Raw genomic sequence first — 24,346 nt, 5'->3', positions numbered from 1 at the left:
GTTTACAGTTTAGCCCTCTGGTCCTCTATTATGGGCCTTATTTGGAAAAAAAAACTTAAAGAACTATGCCAGGAGTCAGCAGCACTCAATGGGGTTACATGGCACTGTAAAAATCAGATTAATGGCTAAATTACAACAAGACTGAGTTATTCAGTTCATGTATACACCTTCGTCTGACAACAAACTGGACCGGATCGGGTTACTCGCAGTCTGATTAAGACCCCAAGATAAATCCGTTGATAGTCACACTAAACGTGTTTGTAGACGGTGAAGCACATGGTGAATTGGACTTTGTGTTCTGTGTATGCTCGAGATTTTTTCTCGGGGTCGTGACCCGGAAGTCGAAGGAGACGATATTACTGTTGTTGCCGCCGCTGGTGGAGATGAATAAACAACGTGATGGAGAATGTGCCGTTGTGCATCGCGTTAGTGCCATAAGCATGCTCATCACAAAGGAAAAGTAGAGGGACGTAGCTTCATCTTGATCTTCGTTCACCATCTTTCCCAAATGCCTGAGCTTGTTGTTGTTGGTGGTGGTGAAGAGGTCAACTGGAAGTGGCTCTATTAGTGATAGTTGAAATGGGTACAGCGCCACCTATGGCACCGGGGTATGACATGCTTTGTGCCAATGATTCGATTCATTCAGCGCCATATATCCAAGGATAACTACCCTCAGATAAGGAGCATAACCCAACTACATCTATAATCATATTAATCTCATCATGTAGACCCAGTCAGTGGGTCTACAAACCTCCAGCATGTGAGTAAACTGATGATGAAAAATGCATCTCCACATGCTCTTTTTATTAATAGACTTAAAAAAGGTAATTTTTATTGTAAAAGTGCTCTCAGCAAACTACATAATTCTGGATTTTTGAGTAAACTACGGTTAATTATTCCCTTACTTCGAATGTCTTTGGAACTTTGGAACGTTTTTCATTAAAGCAGTGAGACAGGTAAGCTTTAGGACAAATTCTCAGCAAAACATCTCTCATCCACATCGTTTTGTGTTTCTCTTTCTTCTGATAGCTAAACGCCTCAGATATTGGGATTGAAAATAAGCCCATTTAGACTTTGTGTCACAGTCTGTTCTGTCACAGTTTGTTCATGTCACAGTTTATGTTTAATCATGTTTTTCCCCTGTCACGTTCGGTTCACTCAGGTCACCTGGTTCATTGTTCACAGCTGCACCTCAGTCACTGATCACTCCCTCCACAGTATTTAGCCTCCTGGTTTCCTTTCAATCCTCACTTCATGCCACAGAAAGATAAGTTTGGCTACCTGCTGTACTCTGTTTTTGCCTTTGCTCCCTGTTCTTGTTGGAATAAACCTTTTGTTGAACACAAAGAGCTGCATCTGGGTCCTACCTCTCCACCAGTCCCTGACACTTTGTGTCAATTCACAGTTGACATTTCCTGATACTCTGCTCTTACAACTGTAGCGTCACTTAACAAATACACCATTCAAGTGACTTAAAGACAACATCAAAGGGCACATATGTCTAATATTTGAATTGCTTGACAAAAATCTTCATGAGCTGTTGAAAGAGAGACGTGGGAAACCACTCACACAGCAAGAGTCAAACTCATTGGCTTTGGCTCATTCCTGATCTCATATCATCATTTTTATGCATGCGACACTCAGCTGTGCACAGACCCCACAAAACTCTTGTCGTTCTGACATCCAATCCCCAATGGCAGAAAAAAAACATCCCAAAAAGTCAGAGATTATTAATATCAATGATGATATCAGTGACCAAACCATGTGAGCTGCAGGGTGTGGAGCTTTAGAGCTTCCTGTCATTTGAGAACAACTGATTCTCTTTATTTCAAACATGAACTGACATCTTGTAGAAACAAAATGTAAATCTCTTTGTGATCACACTACAGAAGTTATTTTTTCTTCACTTGAGCGTAGAGATCCTCCGGGCTGTCAGCAGTCTGTGTTGTGCTGTTTTCTGGCTCCGACACTTTGACCTGTGCGTACACCGTCTCCTGCTGCTGTCTGCTGTCCTGCACTGAGACGGAGGAAGGTTCAGGTCTCTTCCTGAAGTTCATCTCTTCATAATGGAGTTCTTCCTCTGGTTTAGTGGCTGGTGTTTGAAGAGCAAGATCCTCTCCTGTTTGACTCTGTGGAAACGTGTTGAACAAGAAGTGCAGTGAGCTGGATCCTTCCACACAGAATGAAATAATGACTCGCGTTCAGTGAATGGTTATTTGATCCCAATTAAACAGCATTTTAATGATAAGCTTACTGTTCATGCAGCTGCTGTCAGGAATCTTAGCCTACAATCACATTCACAGTGCAGTACTGTTCACAAAAGTTTAACAATAACTCACCTGAGTCTGATGTGGAGTTGGATGTTTGGACTTAAAGCACCTGGAAGACATCACAGAGCAGTCAGAATAATTCTACTGTGTTTCAGGTTAAAACACAGAGACACAGACTGAGAGCGAGTTGAGACTGATACGAAGCAAAGATTATTGGATGAACATCAGTAAAAAAACATCAGATTAAAATCCAGTTTGTGGAAGTTACTGACAAAGGACAGAAAGAGAAGAAGCAGGAAAAACATTCAAACAGGCTCATTACATTCTCACCTTGAATTAAAGTTCAGTAAAAACTTCTGTAACCCCCTGTAAAGTTTAGTTTGCTAATAATATCTATTCATATATTTTCCTTCAAACCTGAAACATGGCTAAAAGCATTTAATGCAGAACAATGAAAAAAAAGAAAAGAAAAAGGAAAAAATAATAAAGAGCACGCATAAAAAACTAAATGTATCCTCTGTTGTTTTGAGTTGAGTCTTCATTTATGAGCTAAGTATCAGCTCATTTGGGGCCCTTTAATTTGTGTGAGTATACATATATCCCACTGTCACGTGCCAAATGAACAAGGACCCGAGGAGTTGAGTCGTGAACGAATCATTTCTGTTTCCTGTCCTGCTGACTGAGCTTATGCAGCTGCATTTGCAATTTCTGTATAAATAAACATGTTGCACGGGAGATGAGTCGGCCCATCATTTTTTAAAAGTGTGACAAGAACTCACGAAGCAGAGCAACTTTCATCCATCTAACGAGACGCTGTATTCTCTCTCATACACTGAAGGCCAGTGGCAGAAATGTGTCACAGTTACATCTAACTCGCCGCTTCGCATCAATCAGACGTTGGCTGATCTCACATAAGCTCACAGGAGTTCATTTTACCCTTGAGACGTCCCACACACATATACAGAGACGCTGTGCAGTTAACACTACACTAACAACCAGATCTATGAAGCCTGGGCTACACTTCTCTATGAAGAATGATAGTGTTTGAGATCATTTATATTCTGATACTCACCAAACAAAAACAACCAGGCAGATGAGCACAATGACAACAATCACTGTAATAATTGAAGTTGACAGCAGAGAGCTTCCTGCTGCAAAAGAAAAAAAAAGATAGAAAGTTAGACAGCAGAACCGGAAGTCATAGTTTTACATGGAAGGAAATTTCTGCATTTACCTTCATTGTTCAGATGAATCCATGATGACGTCTGATTACCGAGAATATTTGCAGCCACACAGGAGTAACTTTCTGTATCTGCCACACTGGTCATCTTGAGTCTGTAAAAGTCTTCTTCAGCTACTTTCATGGCTCCATGTTTGCTGTCCTTGAACCAGGTGAAGCTGCTGATGGGAGGATTGGCTCTGCTGGAGCAGCTCAGGTTCATCCAGCTACCTGCTGACACCAAACCTGATGGACTGATGGATGCTGAGGTGTTTTTAGGAGCATCTGAGGAAAATGTGACACAGATTAACTTTATTCATCAGAAACGGATGAACCATGATGTGCTGACAGGATCACTTACATGAAACACTGAGAGTCACTTCTGTCTCTGCTGTCTTGACATGTTTTCCTTCATTCACAGGATATCTGACAGAGCAGCTGATGGTGTATCCATCATGTGTGTCTGACAGAGTGATGGTCTCCTGGATTTTAGCTGTAAAGGTTCCATCTGTGTTTTCCTCCAGTTGTCTGTGAGAGTTTTGTTGAGGATTCCAGGTGAGTTCAGGAGGGGAGTGAGGACAGGGAGTGAAAGCTGAGCAGGTGATGGTGACAGACTCCTTCTCCTTCAGTTCACCTGAGATGTTGATTCTGGGTTTCCAAGCAGAATCTGTGGTTTAAAATAAAGTAAAATACAGAACATGAACAAGAAAATAATCAGATGAAGGTGTTGTAGATATTTAAAGAATGCATACAAAATACTCAATAACAAAAATTTAAAATTAAAAACAGACAAAAGTATCAACATTTTAATTGATGCAGATTTAACTACAATAAAAAGCAGTAATAGGTTTATGTAGATTTTTTCCTCATCTCATAATAAATGTGAAGACTTGAAAAGATGAAAAGTAACTTCTGACAGGAGCTCACATTTTCCAGTGTTGCAGTTACAACATTGCAGACATCAGCAGAAAGATTGTTTAATGTATACTGTCAGTATCTCAGCAGTATTCAACTGTGATAACTTCTAAAACGACCACTTTGTGTTCACAAACTGCTTTCTTTAACACTGAACTCTGACTGATGCTGTTGATAATCCTACAGAAGATGTTTCATTTCACACTGAAGCTTAGATTAAAGGAGTTTGTAGTTTTACACTAAAACTAGAACTGATGTCACATTTTATTCATAATGTTATCGACTAATGAAAATAAACCTTTCCCACCTTTAACTGTTATTTGAATAGGATCATCACAAGCTGTTGCTCTGAACGGTCCGTTCTCAACTCTGAAGAAGTATCTGTCTGTATGAGTTGTGTTTAAATCAGAAAACAGAGTGGTGCAGTTTTTCTGACTCAGGTTTCCAGTGATCTTCATTTGATAGATGTTAGTCGACTTACTGCTGTTGAAAACTACATTGTTTGGATTCAAGGCAAATGTCTTTTTAATCTTAATCCACACTCCATAGATAGTTCTTGTGCTGTTAAATGTTGTTTGATCTGTAGTAAAGCTACATGGGATTTGCAAACAAGATCCACTCAGTGCTTCCATCTTCTTTGGTGCAGTAATGAAGAGGCCTGCTGGTTTCTGATCACAACCAGCCAAAACACCTGTAAAACCAGACTAATGATGAACATAATGTGGAGCAAAATCTGCCTGAAAACAAAGTTCATGTTCATGTTCAAACTACAGTTCAGCTGCAGCATGTTACATGTGGAGCCTTTAAATAACATCACTATCAAATATTTCAGACCAGAAATGATTCAAGTCATGTTTCCAAATGAAAGTGAGAGACCAAAGAGCTCACCTGGAAGAAAGAAGACACTCAGTAACATGTTGACTGTCACCACGTTCACAGACAGGGCTGCCATGAAACTCCTACATTCCTCCTTCATCTCTGAGACTGAAAACAAGCTGAAATAAACGGTCGTATGTCCGTGTTTTCAGCAAAGCAGATATGAACTAAAACTTCTTTTCAGCAACCTCAAACATTTAAACCAAAAACTTAAAATCTACAAAACAGAATTTATTGTGTCCTGAAGTATTTTTCAGCAGAATTCATGAAAATAACAAAAATGGTTAAATCTCAGGCTGGAAATGTTAAAATATATAAATCATTCATATCATTGTTACCGTGATCCGCAGCAGATCAGATGACCAACTTCTTTGTTAAACAGTAAATATCAAGTAAAAGCTTGATGGCTTCAGCCCTCCTGCTGCCTGAAAGAAGAAGTCACACTGTGACATTTTGAGCTAATTAGGGTGTGAATGACAAATTGTTTTGTGAAAGATTATTTTCATTACACGTCTCACTGTCAGCAAATGCCCGTTTTAGTAAGAGTGTTTTTATATTTAATTCAGCTGTTCATCGAAAACAGTTCAAAAAGATGAATTTGTGCACTTTTGCTGCACACAAACATGGTAAATGCAGCATTTCTGGTCTAGTTGACCACTCAAAGCGCTTTTACACTACAAGCCACATTCATCCATTCACACACACTCCTACAGCACGTCTTACAAATAAAAAGGCAGAAGTTACAGCAATATAACATTTTTATTGTTTTTCCAAAAAATATCACACCCCAGCTGGCTTTAAGGAGACAAATCAAATGACTAACAAGTCACAGAAAATGTAGCTGTAACACAAAGATGTCATCATTTTCATCCTACTGAGCCTCATGTTGCCTTTGAGTCAAACATCTGTCATGAGATCGTTTGCTCAAGTGATGCCTGAAACATCAGCAGCTTTTATGTGACCAACAGTGCAGCCCAGTGGTGAAAAGCTGTTCTACAGTAACGTTAGAGGATGTTGGCACAACAGGGAAGCACAAGTGCAGAAAATGTCATCAACAAATACAGTTTGTTTACCTTCTCTCTGTTTACCTGCTCCTAACTCATCACATCAGCTGATTTCCTCAGCTGATCCAATCACAGCTTCTCTCTGTCATTTTAATTCAATTTAATTCTTCAATTACAAACTCTAAAAATGAAATATTCCATATTTTCTCTGATATGATGCATATGAGATAACCTTTGTGTAACAATGTGACAAGATTGTTACAGAGGAAGCATCTAAAGTGATCTTTGTGGAATATCTCTTGAACAGTTGTAGTTTCACTGCTGCACGCCCACATCACAGCTCAGTGTAAGTGTGGTCGAGCTTTTCCTTCCAGCTTTCCTTAACCCCATGATGTTTTCCACCGTGGTCAAGGAGAGGAGCTTAGGACAAGTTGTAGGAAGGTCCTTTTCTTGACTATTCGATGAGACCCCTTGTGTAATCTCTTCAGTTTTTTTTCCTGTCCTTCTACAAACCTTCAGTTTTCTGATTTACACCACCTGTGTGTTGTTACTCGTTACTCCCCTCAGCAGGTTTTTAGTTTCTTTTGTTAACCTCAGCTTCAGTGACCTGTCAGTCAAAAACTATGAGCCAAAAGTCTCATCAGTACAGGTTTACTGGGCCTCTATTTATGGTGACTGAACTTGAAAAAAAAATCTTGCAGAATCGCAGACAAATGCTGTATTAGCATTAAACTGAAGGAGATCTCCTGTAATTCTACACAGAATTGAGCCTGTAATATATACTTTAGACATGTCTCGTGATTTAATTATTTGTGAAAGAACTGCCAAATGTGACATAGCAAGCACCAAAATTCTCATGTAGCGAGACGTTAAACTCTACATGATGACACAGAGTTCAAAATAAGCTGCGTATCTTGAGAAAAAAAATGTATGGAAAACTCACTCACTCTACAATTGGGAGGCTTTACTGTGAATCTGCATCAGTTTGTGCTGTGGAGCAACATTACATGTTCTGTTAGATCAGGTTGATCTAATGTTTGATCTAATGTTAGATCATTAGATCAGGTTGAAAGCCTCTGTAAAACGATGGAAGTAACTTAATGTGGCACAAATGTTCAGTTGTATCTCACACAGTCTGTTGTAATAATATAAATGATATGAAAAAATGACTCAATCACTGAACAAAAAGTATTTTACATTGTTGCCCACCAATAAACAGAACATGATATTCACTTCCATTTTGAATAATAATGTAATTTGTTGAGATTCAAATTGTAAATAATGTAAGTAAAAATAGCCTAAATAAAATAAGTCTGAACAAGCAGCTCACCTGAAAGAAAGAATAGATTCAATGTTGCCACAGTCAAAGGGAAAGCTGCAATGAGACCCATCACCTGGATATACAAACACAAAACCCACGACATAAGAACTTTTCTATTCCATCTTAGCTCTTTACAATCATACTTTACTTGTACAGCAAGTGACATTTAAGAGCTTATGTGGATTCTAAATGATACTCAAAACACTGAAATTTCCTCCTTTTTGGGGATGCAGGTTTCTTCTAAATCAAACTTAAGATTACAGGAAAATTGTTAATTTTGTAGATTTTTCTGACCTGCATTGATCAAATGTCATTTCCACCATATCTCAATATACATCTGTTATTTAATTATAAATAACTTATACGACAATACAATCGTCTGGGACCCCTTTTTGTAGACTTTTTACCAGTTTCACCAAAATGTACAATAATCATATTTATAAATTAAATAAATCAAATCTCTTAAAGGGCAATTCCGGTATTTTTAAACCTAGACCTTATTTCTGGCATGAAATACGTTTATCTACTCACCGAGAATGGTTTGGTGAAAGTCGGCGTCCTTCAGAAGATATTTAGATAACTGGCGATAACACATAAGGCAGCTGATAAGCAAAGCCTACAAGCAAATGCAGTATAGACACAAATCTGCATGACTGTGTATTTCTGCATAAACTTCCTCAGTCCTTGACTCCTTTTCTTTTTTTTATCTTTGGCAATGTAAAAAATAAAAGTAAGTAATTTAATCAAAAACACTGTCAGTGTGTGAGATGTTATTGATCAGAGTTGTTGCTGAGTGTGTGAAGATATGAGAGCAAACCCTCGCTCTCTCTTCAAGGATTGCATTCACAGTGCCACTCTCACTCTTCAGCTCAGCCACCATGTTTGGCCTCTGCTTCTTCAGAAAGAGCATGTAAGCATTTGGTGATTTAATGCATGCATCACACTTTTTTTACAGAGGGAAAGCAAAGCAACTGAGGAGAATAAGGACTCATATGTTGCCACTGTTATGAATTTTGAGGAAAGGAGAAATTTTAAGGAGAAACATAATTCCACAAAAGGAACTGATTTGTCATTAAATTGTGAATGTAATATTTCCATAGAGACACCATCTTTTTTAACAGATCTAAAGCCAGTCACAATGGAAGACAATCATATTTTGAATTTAATCATAAAAGGTGAGCTTACCCTGGACAATAAGCATTCAGTGTGTTTACATACACACATAGATTGCCATGGTTTCATTTATCTTTCATCAGAATATGTGTTACTGATCTCACTGTGACAGGATTAGTATGGGCGGATTGTAGGTGGAATGTATTCTGGTCTTGCTACTGGAGTCTGAGTTTAAATGGTAAATGGTAAATGTACTTGTATAGCGCTTTTCTAGTCTAACTGACCACTCAAAGCGCTTCTAACACTACATGCCACATTCACCCACTCACACACTCATACATACAGCACGTCTTAAGATACACATAACTACGTGCTTTCTAATCATCCATACCCTGATGGATACATCAGGAGGGGGTTCACTGAGGGTGGGGGTTCAGTGTCTTGCCCAAGGACACTTCGACATGTAGCCTGGGGAAGCCGACCTTCCGATCGGTAGGCAACTGCTCTTCCTCTTGAGCTACAGCTGCTCCGTTTACAGTTTAGCCCTCTGGTCCTCTATTATGGGCCTTATTTGGAAAAAAAAACTTCAAGAACTATGCCAGGAGTCAGCAGCACTCAGTGGGGTTACATGACACTGTAAAAATCATAATAATGGCTAAATTACAACAAGACTGAGTTATTCAGTTCATATATACACCTTCGTCTGACAACAAACTGGACCGGATCGGGTTACTTGCAGTCTGATTAAGACCCCAAGATAAATCCGTTGATAGTCACACTAAACGTGTTTGTAGACGGTGAAGCACATGGTGAATTGGACTTTGCGTTCTGTGTATGCTCGAGATTTTTTCTCGGGGGGAGACGATATTACTGTTGTTGCCGCCGCTGGTGGAGATAAATAAACAACGTGATGGAGAATGTGCCGTTGTGCATCGCGTTAGTGCCATAAGCATGCTCATCACAAAGGAAAAGTAGAGGGACGTAGCTTCATCTTGCTCTTCGTTCACCATCTTTCCCAAATGCCTGAGCTTGTTGTTGTTGTTGGTGGTGAAGAGGTCAACTGGAAGTGGCTCTATTAGTGATAGTTGAAATGGGTACAGCGCCACTTATCGCACCGGAGTATGACATGCTTTGTGCCAATGATTCGATTCATTCGATTCATTCATCCAAGGATAACTACCCTCAGATAAGGAGCATAACCCAACTACATCTATAATCATATTAATCTCATCATGTAGACCCAGTCAGTGGGTCTACAAACTTCCAGCATGTGAGATTTGAGTACTTTACAGTTTAGTGATGTTTTACTCAAAGAGCTCTGAATTTAACACTCTCCACCTAGTGGTCACATATAGTACAGTAAATACAGTGAAAATGAGTCAGGAGTAAACTGATGATGAAAAATGAATCTCCACATGCTCTTTTTCCTAATAGACTTAAAAAAGGTAATTTTTATTGTAAAAGTTCTGTCAGCAAACTACATAATTCTGGATTTTGAGTAAACTACGGTTAATTTTTCCCTCACCTCGAATGTCTATGGAACTTTCCAAAGTTTTTCATTAAAGCAGTGAGACAGGTAAGCTTTAGGACAAATTCCCAGAAAAGCATCTCTCATCAACATCGTTTGTGTTTCTCTTTCTTCTGATAGCTAAACGCCTCAGATATTGGGATTGAAAATAAGCCCATTTAGACTTTGTGTCAATTCACAGTTGTCTTTTCCTGATACTCCGCTCTTACAACTGTAGCGTCACTTAACAAATACACCATTCAAGTGACTTAAAGACAACATCAAAGGGCACATATGTCTAATATTTGAATTGCTTGACAAAAATCTTCATGAGCTGTTGAAAGAGAGACGTGTGAAACTACTCACACAGCAAGAGTCAAACTCATTGGCTTTGGCTCATTCCTGATCTCATATCATCATTTTTATGCATGCGACACTCAGCTGTGCACAGACCCCACAAAACTCTTCTCTTGTCGTTCTGACATCCAATCCCCAATGGCAGAAAAAAAACGTCCCAAATAGTCAGATTATTAATATCAATGATGATATCAGTGACCAAACCATGTGAGCTGCAGGGTGTGGAGCTTTAGAGCTTCCTGTCATTTGAGAACAACTGATTCTCTTTATTTCAAACATGAACTGACATCTTGTAGAAACTAAATGTAAATCTCTTTGTGATCACACTACAGAAGTTATTTTTTCTTCACTTGAGCGTAGAGATCCTCCGGGCTGTCAGCAGTCTGTGTTGAGCTGTTTTCTGGCTCCGACACTTTGACCTGTGCGTACACCGTCTCCTGCTGCTGTCTGCTGTCCTGCACTGAGACGGAGGAAGGTTCAGGTCTCTTCCTGAAGTTCATCTCTTCATAATGGAGTTCTTCCTCTGGTTTAGTGGCTGGTGTTTGAAGAGCAAGATCCTCTCCTGTTTGACTCTGTGGAAACGTGTTGAACAAGAAGTGCAGTGAGCTGGATCCTTCCACACAGAATGAAATAATGACTCGCGTTCAGTGAATGGTTATTTGATCCCAATTAAACAGCATTTTAATGATAAGCTTACTGTTCATGCAGCTGCTGTCAGGAATCTTAGACTACAATCACATTCACAGTGCAGTACTGTTCACAAAAGTTTAACAATAACTCACCTGAGTCTGATGTGGAGTTGGATGTTTGGACTTAAAGCACCTGGAAGACATCACAGAGCAGTCAGAATAATTCTACTGTGTTTCAGGTTAAAACACAGAGACACACACAGTTTAGTTTGCTAATAATATCTATTCATATATTTTCCTTCAAACCTGAAACATGGCTAAAAGCATTTAATGCAGAACAATAAAAAAAAAAGAAAATAACAAAGAAAAAATAATAAAGAGCACGCATAAAAAATTAAATGTATCCTCTGTTGTTTTGAGTTGAGTCTTCATTTATGAGCTAAGTATCAGCTCATTGGGGCCCTTTAATTTGTGTGAGTATACATATATCCCACTGTCACGTGCCAAATGAACAAGGACCCGAGGAGTTGAGTCGTGAACGAATCATTTCTGTTTCCTGTCCTGCTGACTGAGCTTATGCAGCTGCATTTGCAATTTCGGTATAAATAAACATGTTGCACGGGAGATGAGTCGGCCCATCATTTTTTAAAAGTGTGACAAGAACTCACGAAGGAGAGCAACTTTCATCCATCTAACGAGACGCTGTATTCTCTCTCATAAACTGAAGGCCAGTGGCAGAAATGTGTCACAGTTACATCTAACTCGCCGCTTCGCATCAATCAGACAGGGCGTTGGCTGATCTCACATAAGCTCACAGGAGTTAATTTTACCCTTGAGACGTCCCACACACATATACAGAGACGCTGTGCAGTTAACACTACACTAACAACCAGATCTATGAAGCCTGGGCTACACTTCTCTATGAAGAATGATAGTGTTTGAGATCATTTATATTCTGATACTCACCAAACAAAAACAACCAGGCAGATGAGCACAATGACAACAATCACTGTAATAATTGAAGTTGACAGCAGAGAGCTTCCTGCTGCAAAAGAAAAAAAAAGATAGAAAGTTAGACAGCAGAACCGGAAGTCATAGTTTTACATGGAAGGAAATTTCTGCATTTACCTTCATTGTTCAGATGAATCCATGATGACGTCTGATTACCGAGAATATTTGCAGCCACACAGGAGTAACTTTCTGTATCTGCCACACTGGTCATCTTGAGTCTGTAAAAGTCTCCTTCAGCTACTTTCATGGCTCCATGTTTGCTGTCCTTGAACCAGGTGAAGCTGCTGATGGGAGGATTGGCTCTGCTGGAGCAGCTCAGGTTCATCCAGCTACCTGCTGACACCAAACCTGATGGACTGATGGATGCTGAGGTGTTTTTAGGAGCATCTGAGGAAAATGTGACACAGATTAACTTTATTCATCAGAAACGGATGAACCATGATGTGCTGACAGGATCACTTACATGAAACACTGAGAGTCACTTCTGTCTCTGCTGTCTTGACATGTTTTCCTTCATTCACAGGATATCTGACAGAGCAGCTGATGGTGTATCCATCATGTGTGTCTGACAGAGTGATGGTCTCCTGGATTTTAGCTGTAAAGGTTCCATCTGTGTTTTCCTCCATTTGTCTGTGACAGTTTTGTTGGAGATTCCAGGTGAGTTCAGGAGGGGAGTGAGGACAGGGAGTGAAAGCTGAGCAGGTGATGGTGACAGACTCCTTCTCCTTCAGTTCACCTGAGATGTTGATTCTGGGTTTCCAAGCAGAATCTGTGGTTTAAAATAAAGTAAAATATAGAACATGAACAAGAACATAATCAGATGAAGGTGTTGTAGATATTTAAAGAATGCATACAAAATCCTCAATAACAAAAATTTTAAATTAAAAGCAGACAAAAGTATCAACATTCTAATTGATGCAGATTTAACTACAATAAAAAGCAGTAATAGGTTTATGTAGATTTTTTTCCTAAACTCAAAATAAAAGTGAAGACTTGAAAAGATGAAAATAACTTCTGACAGGAGCTCACATTTTTCCAGTGTTGCAGTTACAACATTGCAGACATCAGCAGAAAGATTGTTTAATGTATACTGTCAGTATCTCAGCAGTATTCAACTGTGATAACTTCTAAAACGACCACTTTGTGTTCACAAACTGCTTTCTTTAACACTGAACTCTGACTGATGCTGTTGATAATCCTACAGAAGATGTTTCATTTCACACTGAAGCTTAGATTAAAGGAGTTTGTAGTTTTACACTAAAACTAGAACTGATGTCACATTTTATTCAAAATGTTATAGACTAATGAAAAGAAACCTTTCTCACCTTTAACTGTTATTCGAATAGGATCATCACAAGCTGTTGCTCTGAACGGTCCGTTCTCAACTCTGAAGAAGTATTTGTCTGTATGAGTTGTGCTTAAATCAGAAAACAGAGTGGTGCAGTTTTTCTGACTCAGGTTTCCAGTGATCTTCATTTGATAGATGTTAGTCGACTTACTGCTGTTGAAAACTACATTGTTTGGATTCAAGGCAAACGTCTTTTTAATCTTAATCCACACTCCATAGATAGTTCTTGTGCTGTTAAATGTTGTTTGATCTGTAGTAAAGCTACATGGGATTTGCAAACAAGATCCACTCAGTGCTTCCATCTCCTTTGGTGCAGTTATGGAGAGGTGTGCATGTTTCTTATCACATTCAGCCAAAACACCTGTAAAACCAGACTAATGATGAACATAATGTGGAGCAAAATCTGCCTGAAAACAAAGTTCATGACACACAAACTACAGTTCAGCTGCAGCATGTTACATGTGGAGCCTTTAAATAACATCAGTATCAAACATTTTAGACCAGAAATGATTCAAGTCATGTTTCCAAATGAAAGTGAGAGAACAAAGAGCTCACCTGGAAGAAAGAAGACACTCAGGAACATGTTGACTGTCACCACGTTCACAGACAGGGCTGCCATGAAACTCCTACATTCCTCCTTCATCTCTGAGACTGAAAACAAGCTGAAATAAACGGTCGTATGTCCGTGTTTTCAGCAAAGCAGATATGAACTAAAACTTCTTTTCAGCAACCTCAAACATTTAAACCAAAAACTTAAGTGTCCTGAAGTATTTTTCAGTAGAATTCATGAAAATAACAAAAATGGACAAATCTCAGGCTGGAAATGTTAAAATATATAAATCATTCATATCATTGTTACCGTGATCCGCAGCAGATCAGATGACCAACTTCTCTGTTAAACAGTAAATATCAAGTAAAAGCTTGATGGCTTCATCCCTCCTGCTGCCTGAAAGAAGAAGTCACACTGTGACATTTTGAGCTTATTAGGGTGTGAATGACAAATTGTTTTGTGAAAGATTATTTTTATTACACGTCTCACTGTCAGCAAATGCCCGTTTTAGTAAGAGTGTTTTTATATTTAATTCAGCTGTTCATCGAAAACAGTTCAAAAAGATGAATTTGTGCACTTTTGCTGCACACAAACATGGTAAATGCAGCATTTCTGGTCTAGTTGACCACTCAAAGTGCTTTTACACTATAACCCACATTCATCCATTCACACACACTCTTACAGCACGTCTTACAAATAAAAAGGCAGAAGTTACAGCAATATAACATTTTTATTGTTTTTCCAAAAAATATCACACCCCAGCTGGCTTTAAGGAGACAAATCAAATGACTAACAAGTCACAGAAAATGTAGCTGTAACACAAAGACGTCAAGATACAAACAGCTGTTTTAATCCTACTGAGCTTCATGTTGCCTTTGAGTCAAACATCTGTCATGAGATCGTTTGCTCAAGTGATGCCTGAAACATCAGCAGCTTTTATGTGACCAACAGTGCAGCCCAGTGGTGAAAAGCTGTTCTACAGTAATGTTAGAGGATGTTGGCACAACAGGGAAGCACAAGTGCAGAAAATGTCATCAACAAATACAGTTTGTTTACCTTCTCTCTGTTTACCTGCTCCTAACTCATCACATCAGCTGATTTCCTCAGCTGATCCAATCACAGCTTCTCTCTGTCATTTTAATTCAATTTAATTCTTCAATTATAAACTAAAAAAATTAAATATTCCATATTTTCTCTGATATGATGCATATGAGATAACTTTTGTGTAACAATGTGACAAGATTGTTACAGAGGAAGCATCTAAAGTGATCTTTGTGGAATATCTCTTGAACAGTTGTAGTTTCACTGCTGCACGCCCACATCACAGCTCAGTGTAAGTGTGGTCGAGCTTTTCCTTCCAGCTTTCCTTAACCCCATGATGTTTTCCATCGTGGTCAAGGAGAGGAGCTTAGGACAAGTTGTAGGAAGGTCCTTTTGACTATTCGATTAGACCCCTTGTGTAATCTCTTCAGTTTTTTCCTGTCCTTCTACAAACCTTCAGTTTTCTGATTTACACCACCTGTGTGTTGTTACTCGTTACTCCCCTCAGCAGGTTTTTAGTTTCTTTTGTTAACCTCAGCTTCAGTGACCTGTCAGTCAAAAACTATGATCCAAAAGTCTCATCAGTACAGGTTTACTGGGCCTCTATTTATGGTGACTGAACTTGAAAAAAAATCTTGCAGAATTGCAGACAAATGCTGTATTAGCATTAAACTGAAGGAGATCTCCTGTAATTCTACACAGACTTGAGCCTGTAATATATACTTTAGACATGTCTCGTGATTTAATTATTTGTGAAAGAACTGCCAAATGTGAAATAGCAAGCACCAAAATTCTCATGTAGCGAGACGTTAAACTCTACATGATGACACAGAGTTCAAAATAAGCTGCGTTTCTTGAGAAAAAAAAATTTATGGAAAACTCACTCACTCTACAATTGGGAGGCTTTACTGTGAATCTGCATCAGTTCGTGCTGTGGACCAACATTACATGTTCTGTTAGATCAGGTTGATCTAATGTTTGATCTAATGTTAGATGATTAGATCAGGTTGAAAGCCTCTGTAAAACGATGGAAGTAACTTAATGTGGCACAAATGTTCAGTTGTATCTCACACAGTCTGTTGTAATAATATAAATGATATGAAAAAATGACTCAATCACTGAACAAAAAGTATTTTACATTGTTGCCCACCAATAAACAGAACATGACATTCACTTACATTTTGAATAATAATGTCATGTGCTGAGATTCAAATTGTAAATAATGTAAGTAAAAACAGCCTGAATATAATAAAACTGACTGAACAAGCAGCTCACCTGAAAGAAAGAATAGATTAAATGTTGCCACAGTCAAAGGGAAAGCTGCAATGAGACCCATCACCTGGATATACAAACACGAAACCCACGACATAAGAACTTTTCTATTCAATCTTAGTTCTTTACAGTCATACTTTACTTGTACAGCAAGTGACATTTAAGAGCTTATGTGGATTCTAAATGATACTCAAAACACTGAAATTTCCTCCTTTTTGGGGATGCAGGTTTCTTCTAAATCAAACTTAGATTACAGGAAAAATTGTTCATTTTGTACATTTTTCTGACCTGCGTTGATCAAATGTCATTTCCACCATATCTCAATATACATCTGTTATTTAATTATAAATAACTTATACGACAATACAATCGTCTGGGACCCCTTTTTGTAGACTTTTTACCAGTTTCACCAAAATGTACAATAATCATATTTATAAATTAAATAAATCAAATCTCTTAAAGGGCAACTCCGGTATTTTTAAACCTAGACCTTATTTCTGGCATGAAATACGTTTATCTACTCACCGAGAACGGTTTGGCGAAAGTCGGCGTCCTTCAGAAGATATTTAGATAACTGACGATAACACATAAGGCAGCTGATAAGCAAAGCCTACAAGCAAATGCAGTATAGACACAAATCTGCATGACTGTATTTCTGCATAAACTTCCTCAGTCCTTGACTCCTTTTCTTTTTTTATCTTTGGCAATGTAAAAAAAATAAAAGTAAGTAATTTAATCAAAACCACTGTCAGTGTGTGAGATGTTATTGATCAGAGTTGTTGCTGAGTGTGTGAACATATGAGAGCAAACCCTCGCTCTCTCTTCAAGGATTGCATTCACAGTGCCACTCTCACTCTTCAGCTCAGCCACCATGTTTGGCCTCTGCTTCTTCAGAAAGAGCATGTAAGCATTTGGTGATTTAATGCATGCATCACACTTTTTTCCACAGAGGGAAAGCAAAGCAACTGAGGAGAATAAGGACTCATATGTTGCCACTGTTATGAATTTTGAGGAAAGGAGAAATTTTAAGGAGAAACATAATTCCACAAAAGGAACTGATTTGTCATTAAATTATGAATGTAATATTTCCATAGAGACACCATCTTGTTAAACAGATGTAAAGCCAGTCACAATGGAAGGCAATCACATTTTGAATTTAATCATAAAAGGTGAGCTTACCCTGGGCTATAAGCATTCAGTGTGTTTGCATACACACATAGATTGCCATGGTTGTATTTATCTTTCATAACAATATGTGTTACTGATCTCACTGTGACAGGATTAGTATGAAGTTTTCAGAGGCAGATTGTAGGTGGAATGTATTCTTGTCTTGCTACTGGTGTCTGAGTTTAGTCCTCTGGTCCTCTATTATGGGCCTTATTTGGTAAAAAAAAAAAACTTAAAGAACTATGCCAGGAGTCAGCAGCACTCAATGGGGTTACATGACACTGTAAAAATCCGATTAATGGCTAAATTACAACAAGACTGAGTTATTTAGTTCATGTATACACCTTCGTCTGACAACAAACTGGACCGGATCGGGTTACTCGCAGTCTGATTAAGACCCCAAGATAAATCCGTTGATAGTCCCACTAAACGTGTTTGTAGACGGTGAAGCACATGGTGAATTGGACTTTGCGTTCTGCGTATGCTCGAGATTTTTTCTCGGGGTCGTGACCCGGAAGTCGAAGGAGACGATATTACTGTTGTTGCCGCCGCTGGTGGAGATAAATAAACAACGTGATGGAGAATGTGCCGTTGTGCATCGCGTTAGTGCCATAAGCATGCTCATCACAAAGGAAAAGTAGAGGGACGTAGCTTCATCTTGCTCTTCGTTCACCATCTTTTCCAAATGCCTGAGCTTGTTGTTGTTGTTGGTGGTGAAGAGGTCAACTGGAAGTGGCTCTATTAGTGATAGTTGAAATGGGTACAGCGCCACCTATCGCACCGGGGTATGACATGCTTTGTGCCAATGATTCGATTCATTCAGCGCCATATATCCAAGGATAATTACCCTCAGATAAGGAGCATAACCCAACTACATCTATAATCATATTAATCTCATCATGTAGACCCAGTCAGTGGGTCTACAAACTTCCAGCATGTGAGATTTGAGTACTTTACAGTTTACTGATGTTTTACTCAAAGAGCTCTGAATTTAACACTCTCCACCTAGTGGTCACATATAGTACAGTAAATACAGTGAAAATGAGTCAGGAGTAAACTGATGATGAAAAATGAATCTCCACATGCTCTTTTTCCTAATAGACTTAAAAAAGGTCATTTTTAATGTAAAAGTTCTGTCAGCAAACTACATAATTCTGGATTTTGAGTAAACTACGGTTAATTGTTCCCTTACTTCAAATGTCTTTGGAACTTTGGAACATTTTTCATTAAAGCAGTGAGACAGGTAAGCTTTAGGACAAATTCCCAGAAAAGCATCTCTCATCAACATCGTTTGTGTTTCTCTTTCTTCTGATAGCTAAATGCCTCAGATATTGGGATTGAAAATAAGCCCATTTAGACTTTGTGTCAATTCACAGTTGACATTTCCTGATACTCCGCTCTTACAACTGTAGCGTCACTTAACAAATACACCATTCAAGTGACTTAAAGACAACATCAAAGGGCACATATGTCTAATATTTGAATTGCTTGACAAAAATCTTCATGAGCTGTTGAAAGAGAGACGTGGGAAACCACTCACACAGCAAGAGTCAAACTCATTGGCTTTGGCTCATTCCTGATCTCATATCATCATTTTTATGCATGTGACACTCAGCTGTGCACAGACCCCACAAAACTCTCCTCTTGTCTTTCTGACATCCAATCCCCAATGGCAGAAAAAAAATGTCCCAAAAAGTCAGAGATTATTAATATCAATGATGATATCAGTGACCAAACCATGTGAGCTGCAGGGTGTGGAACTTTAGAGCTTCCTGTCATTTGAGAACAACTGATTCTCTTTATTTCAAACATGAACTGACATCTTGTAGAAACTAAATGTAAATCTCTTTGTGATCACACTACAGAAGTTATTTTTTCTTCACTTGAGCGTAGAGATCCTCCGGGCTGTCAGCAGTCTGTGTTGAGCTGTTTTCTGGCTCCGACACTTTGACCTGTGCGTACACCGTCTCCTGCTGCTGTCTGCTGTCCTGCACTGAGACGGAGGAAGGTTCAGGTCTCTTCCTGAAGTTCATCTCTTCATAATGGAGTTCTTCCTCTGGTTTAGTGGCTGGTGTTTGAAGAGCAAGATCCTCTCCTGTTTGACTCTGTGGAAACGTGTTGAACAAGAAGTGCAGTGAGCTGGATCCTTCCACACAGAATGAAATAATGACTCGCGTTCAGTGAATGGTTATTTGATCCCAATTAAACATCATTTTAATGATAAGCTTACTGTTCATGCAGCTGCTGTCAGGAATCTTAGACTACAATCACATTCACAGTGCAGTACTGTTCACAAAAGTTTAACAATAACTCACCTGAGTCTGATGTGGAGTTGGATGTTTGGACTTAAAGCACCTGGAAGACATCACAGAGCAGTCAGAATAATTCTACTGTGTTTCAGGTTAAAACACAGAGACACAGACTGAGAGCGAGTTGAGACTGATACGAAGCAAAGATTATTGGATGAACATCAGTAAAAAAACATCAGATTAAAATCCAGTTTGTGGAAGTTACTGACAAAGGACAGAAAAAGAAGAAGCAGGAAAAACATTCAAACAGCAATGACAGTTTAGTTTGCTAATAATATCTATTCATATATTTTCCTTCAAACCTGAAACATGGCTAAAAGCATTTAATGCAGAACAATGAAAAAAAAAGAAAATAACAAAGAAAAAATGATAAAGAGCACGCATAAAAAACTAAATGTATCCTCTGTTGTTTTGAGTTGAGTCTTCATTTATGAGCTAAGTATCAGCTCATTGGGGCCCTTTAATTTGTGTGAGTATACATATATCCCACTGTCACGTACCAAATGAACGAGGACCCGAGGAGTTGAGTCGTGAACGAATCATTTCTGTTTCCTGTCCTGCTGACTGAGCTTATGCAGCTGCATTTGCAATTTCTGTATAAATAAACATGTTGCACGGGAGATGAGTCGGCCCATCATTTTTTAAAAGTGTGACAAGAACTCACGAAGCAGAGCAACTTTCATCCATCTAACGAGACGCTGTATTCTCTCTCATACACTGAAGGCCAGTGGCAGAAATGTGTCACAGTTATATCTAACTCACCGCTTCGCATCAATCAGACAGGGCGTTGGCTGATCTCACATAAGCTCACAGGAGTTAATTTTAACCTTGAGACGTCCCACACACATATACAGAGACGCTGTGCAGTTAACACTACACTAACAACCAGATCTATGAAGCCTGGGCTACACTTCTCTATGAAGAATGATAGTGTTTGAGATCATTTATATTCTGATACTCACCAAACAAAAACAACCAGGCAGATGAGCACAATGACAACAATCACTGTAATAATTGAAGTTGACAGCAGAGAGCTTCCTGCTGCAAAAGAAAAAAAAAGATAGAAAGTTAGACAGCAGAACCGGAAGTCATAGTTTTACATGGAAGGAAATTTCTGCATTTACCTTCATTGTTCAGATGAATCCATGATGACGTCTGATTACCGAGAATATTTGCAGCCACACAGAAGTAACTTTCTGTATCTGTCACACTGGTCATCGTGAGTCTGTAAAAGTCTCCTTCAGCTACTTTCATGGCTCCATGTTTGCTGTTCTTGAACCAGGTGAAGCTGCTGATGGGAGGATTGGCTCTGCTGGAGCAGCTCAGGTTCATCCAGCTACCTGCTGACACCAAACCTGATGGACTGATGGATGCTGAGGTGTCTTTAGGAGCATCTGAGGAAAATGTTACACAGATTAACTTTATTCATCAGAAACGGATGAACCATGATGTGCTGACAGGATCACTTACATGAAACACTGAGAGTCACTTCTGTCTCTGCTGTCTTGACATGTTTTCCTTCATTCACAGGATATCTGACAGAGCAGTTGATGGTGTATCCATCATGTGTGTCTGACAGAGTGATGGTCTCCTGGATTTTAGCTGTAAAGGTTCCATCTGTGTTTTCCTCTATTTGTCTGTGAGAGTTTTGTTGGAGATTCCAGGTGAGTTCAGGAGGGGAGTGAGGACAGGGAGTGAAAGCTGAGCAGGTGATGGTGACAGACTCCTTCTCCTTCAGTTCACCTGGGATGTTGATTCTGGGTTTCCAAGCAGAATCTGTAGTTTAGAATAAAGTAAAATACAGAACATTAACAAGAACATAATCAGATGAAGGTGTTGTAGATATTTAAAGAATGTATACAAAATCTTCCACAACAAAAATTTTAAATTAAAAATAGACAAAAGTATCAACATTTTAATTAATGCCGATTTAACTACAATAAAAAGCAGTAATAGGTTTATGTAGATTTTTCCTCATCTCATAATAAATGTGAAGACTTGAAAAGATGAAAATAACTTCTGACAGGAGCTCACATTTTTCCAGTGTTGCAGTTACAGCATTGCAGACATCAGCAGAAAGATTGTTTAATGTATACTGTCAGTATCTCAGCAGTATTCAACTGTGATAACTTCTAAAACGACCACTTTGTGTTCACAAACTGCTTTCTTTAACACTGAACTCTGACTGATGCTGTTGATAATCCTACAGAAGATGTTTCATTTCACACTGAAGCTTAGATTAAAGGAGTTTGTAGTTTTACACTAAAACTAGAACTGATGTCACATTTTATTCTTAATGTTATAGACTAATGGAAAGAAACCTTTCTCACCTTTAACTGTTATTTGAATAGGATCATCACAAGCTGTTGCTCTGAACGGTCCGTTCTCAACTCTGAAGAAGTATCTGTCTGTATGAGTTGTGCTTAAATCAGAAAACAGAGTGGTGCAGTTTTTCTGACTCAGGTTTCCAGTGATCTTCATTTGATAGATGTTAGTCGACTTATTGCTGTTGAAAACTACATTGTTTGGATTCAAAGCAAACCTCTCGTCACTTTTAATCCACACTCCATAGATAGTTCCTGTGCTGTTAAATGTTGTTTGATCTGTAGTAAAGCTACATGGGATTTGCAAGCAAGATCCACTCAGTGCTTCCATCTCCTTTGGTGCAGTAATGAAGAGGCCGGCTGGTTTCAGATAACAACCAGCCAAAACACCTGTAAAACCAGACTAATGATGAACATAATGTGGAGCAAAATCTGCCTGAAAACAAAGTTCATGACACACAAACTACAGTTCAGCTGCAGCATGTTACATGTGGAGCCTTTAAATAACATCAGTATCAAATATTTCAGACTAGAAATTATTCAAGTCATGTTTCCAAATGAAAGTGAGAAAACAAAGAGCTCACCTGGAAGAAAGAAGACACTCAGGAACATGTTGACTGTCACCACGTTCACAGACAGGGCTGCCATGAAACTCCTACATTCCTCCTTCATCTCTGAGACTGAAAACAAGCTGAAATAAACGGTTGTATGTCAGTGTTTTTTTATAAAGTAGGATTTCAATTAACCATTCAGTTGTTTTTTTCAAGCAACTTTCAAACATTCAACCCAGAATCCGTAGTTACATTTGAAAGTAATTGAAAAATAAAATGGAAACAAAATGAAAAAAAATTCAAAAATATTTCTTAAAGTTGATATCATCTAAAAGAAGCTACACCGAGTGAATCTCAAGTTTAAACATTAAAATAAGAAGTTCAAGTCACATTTCTTACCAAATTAGTCTGAAGCTGAAACAGGAAAACAAATTTGTCTTAATGTCTGACAGTTTCCTATTTAAGTAGATCAGCATCAAATAACCAACTTCTCTAATTAAAAGCAAATGTCCAATGAAGGCAAACAGTGTTGTTTCTAGATATCTTCATCCTTCCTTCTTCCTCTGTGTGAAAGAGGAACTTGAGCTCATCAACGTGTGAAAGATTATTTTTACCACAAGACTTAGTGTCTTCTGTCTGTTCAGCAGCAGACTGAATATTCATTAAAATACTGAAAATACTCTTACAAACACACAGAGAAGACGTTTAAGTCAGAGTAGTTTTGTCGTGTGCACAACAGAAATGGGATCTGAAAATCATGAACGCTCTTGAACCATTTTTTGAACCGTCGCCCACCTGAAAAAGAATATTCATAGTATAAAAGAGTTGCTTCATGGCCATATGTCAGAAAGTAGAGTGGTCATTTTAATCTGAATTTCAGTGGTTCTATCTTCATCATATTTATCTTTATCTCTACATGCTGCTGTGTCCTTGGTGAAAAAACTGCATCTTTTTTTAGCGTGACTGAATAGAAAAAAAAGGTCTGCATTTACAGAAAGCTCATTTTTCATAACGCTGTATGATGCTTGTGTGAGTGGGTGAAAGAGAAAGACATTGCAAAGCGCTTTGTAAAACTAAGAAAAGGTTAAAGGAGGTGACATAAGTTTGACCTGTTTACAGTCGCTGTGACGATCCTGCAGAACCCAACTTACCAACTTCCTCCGTTTACTTCAAGTACTCAGCTATTTACTTTCTGACAAACTGAGGTTTATCAGGCACACACGTCCATGTAGTTCATATGTATTTACAGATTTATTGTGAAAACAGCATTGAATTTGAATTTGAATCTCTGACTGGTTTTCAGTGGGGCTGCACGGTGGTGTGGTGGTTGGCACAGTCACCTCACAGTAAGAGGGTTCCTGGTTTGAGTATCAGCTGGAGCCTTTCTGTGAGGATTTGTGCATGTTCTCATGTTCTTTGCATGGAAGGAAGGTTTTAAGTGAGTAAACTTGGCTGCAGAGTGTTACCAAAGGGTGGGACTATAGGTTAAGATAACAGTTGTTGTAATGGAACAGAAGAGGAAGTTGTCTTAACCAGAAACGAAGCATCTGGTCGAATGGTTC

General features: G+C 38.6%; 3 protein-coding genes across 3 annotated transcripts; all 3 read right to left on the bottom strand.

Moving 5' to 3' along the window:
* Window positions 1-1,892: 1,892 nt before the first annotated feature.
* LOC140284405 (sialic acid-binding Ig-like lectin 14) lies at window positions 1,893-5,356 on the bottom strand. The gene is made up of 7 exons (XM_072378278.1): window positions 5,293-5,356; window positions 4,712-5,095; window positions 3,851-4,156; window positions 3,505-3,774; window positions 3,343-3,418; window positions 2,340-2,379; window positions 1,893-2,129 (listed from the first exon to the last, which is right to left on the bottom strand). Exons 1-7 carry the CDS (start codon window positions 5,354-5,356, stop codon window positions 1,893-1,895), a joined length of 1,377 nt encoding a protein of 458 aa, XP_072234379.1.
* A 5,561-nt stretch (window positions 5,357-10,917) lies between these two features.
* LOC140284404 (sialic acid-binding Ig-like lectin 14) lies at window positions 10,918-14,213 on the bottom strand. The gene is made up of 7 exons (XM_072378277.1): window positions 14,126-14,213; window positions 13,548-13,931; window positions 12,686-12,991; window positions 12,340-12,609; window positions 12,178-12,253; window positions 11,365-11,404; window positions 10,918-11,154 (listed from the first exon to the last, which is right to left on the bottom strand). The coding sequence occupies exons 1-7, from the start codon at window positions 14,211-14,213 to the stop codon at window positions 10,918-10,920; spliced, it is 1,401 nt and encodes a 466-aa protein (XP_072234378.1).
* Window positions 14,214-19,468: 5,255 nt separating this feature from the next.
* On the bottom strand, window positions 19,469-22,905 carry LOC140284403 (sialic acid-binding Ig-like lectin 13). Its single transcript, XM_072378276.1, has 7 exons — window positions 22,893-22,905; window positions 22,240-22,623; window positions 21,380-21,685; window positions 21,034-21,303; window positions 20,872-20,947; window positions 19,916-19,955; window positions 19,469-19,705 (listed from the first exon to the last, which is right to left on the bottom strand). Exons 1-7 carry the CDS (start codon window positions 22,903-22,905, stop codon window positions 19,469-19,471), a joined length of 1,326 nt encoding a protein of 441 aa, XP_072234377.1.
* Window positions 22,906-24,346: the final 1,441 nt, after the last annotated feature.

The sequence above is a fragment of the Leuresthes tenuis genome, unplaced genomic scaffold (genome assembly GCF_036924035.1).
Source record: "Leuresthes tenuis unplaced genomic scaffold, fLeuTen1.0.hap1 SCAF_24, whole genome shotgun sequence".
Lineage (NCBI taxonomy): Eukaryota > Metazoa > Chordata > Actinopteri > Atheriniformes > Atherinopsidae > Leuresthes > Leuresthes tenuis.
Note: the sequence above shows the minus strand (reverse complement) of the source record. Positions and strands in the feature narration are given on the sequence as shown.

Coding starts and splice junctions, on each gene's coding strand:
- LOC140284405 (XM_072378278.1), bottom strand. CDS start 5,356: ATGGCAGCCCTGTCTGTGAACGTGGTGACAGTCAACATGTTACTGAGT. Junction 3,775..3,850: donor AGTGACTCTCAGTGTTTCAT/GTAAGTGATCCT, acceptor CATTTTCCTCAG/ATGCTCCTAAAAACACCTCA. Junction 3,419..3,504: donor GATTCATCTGAACAATGAAG/GTAAATGCAGAA, acceptor CTTTTGCAGCAG/GAAGCTCTCTGCTGTCAACT.
- LOC140284404 (XM_072378277.1), bottom strand. CDS start 14,213: ATGAAGGAGGAATGTAGGAGTTTCATGGCAGCCCTGTCTGTGAACGTG. Junction 12,610..12,685: donor AGTGACTCTCAGTGTTTCAT/GTAAGTGATCCT, acceptor CATTTTCCTCAG/ATGCTCCTAAAAACACCTCA. Junction 11,405..12,177: donor TGCCTGGTTGTTTTTGTTTG/GTGAGTATCAGA, acceptor GATGTCTTCCAG/GTGCTTTAAGTCCAAACATC.
- LOC140284403 (XM_072378276.1), bottom strand. Junction 21,686..22,239: donor TATTCAAATAACAGTTAAAG/GTGAGAAAGGTT, acceptor TCTAAACTACAG/ATTCTGCTTGGAAACCCAGA. Junction 19,956..20,871: donor TGCCTGGTTGTTTTTGTTTG/GTGAGTATCAGA, acceptor GATGTCTTCCAG/GTGCTTTAAGTCCAAACATC.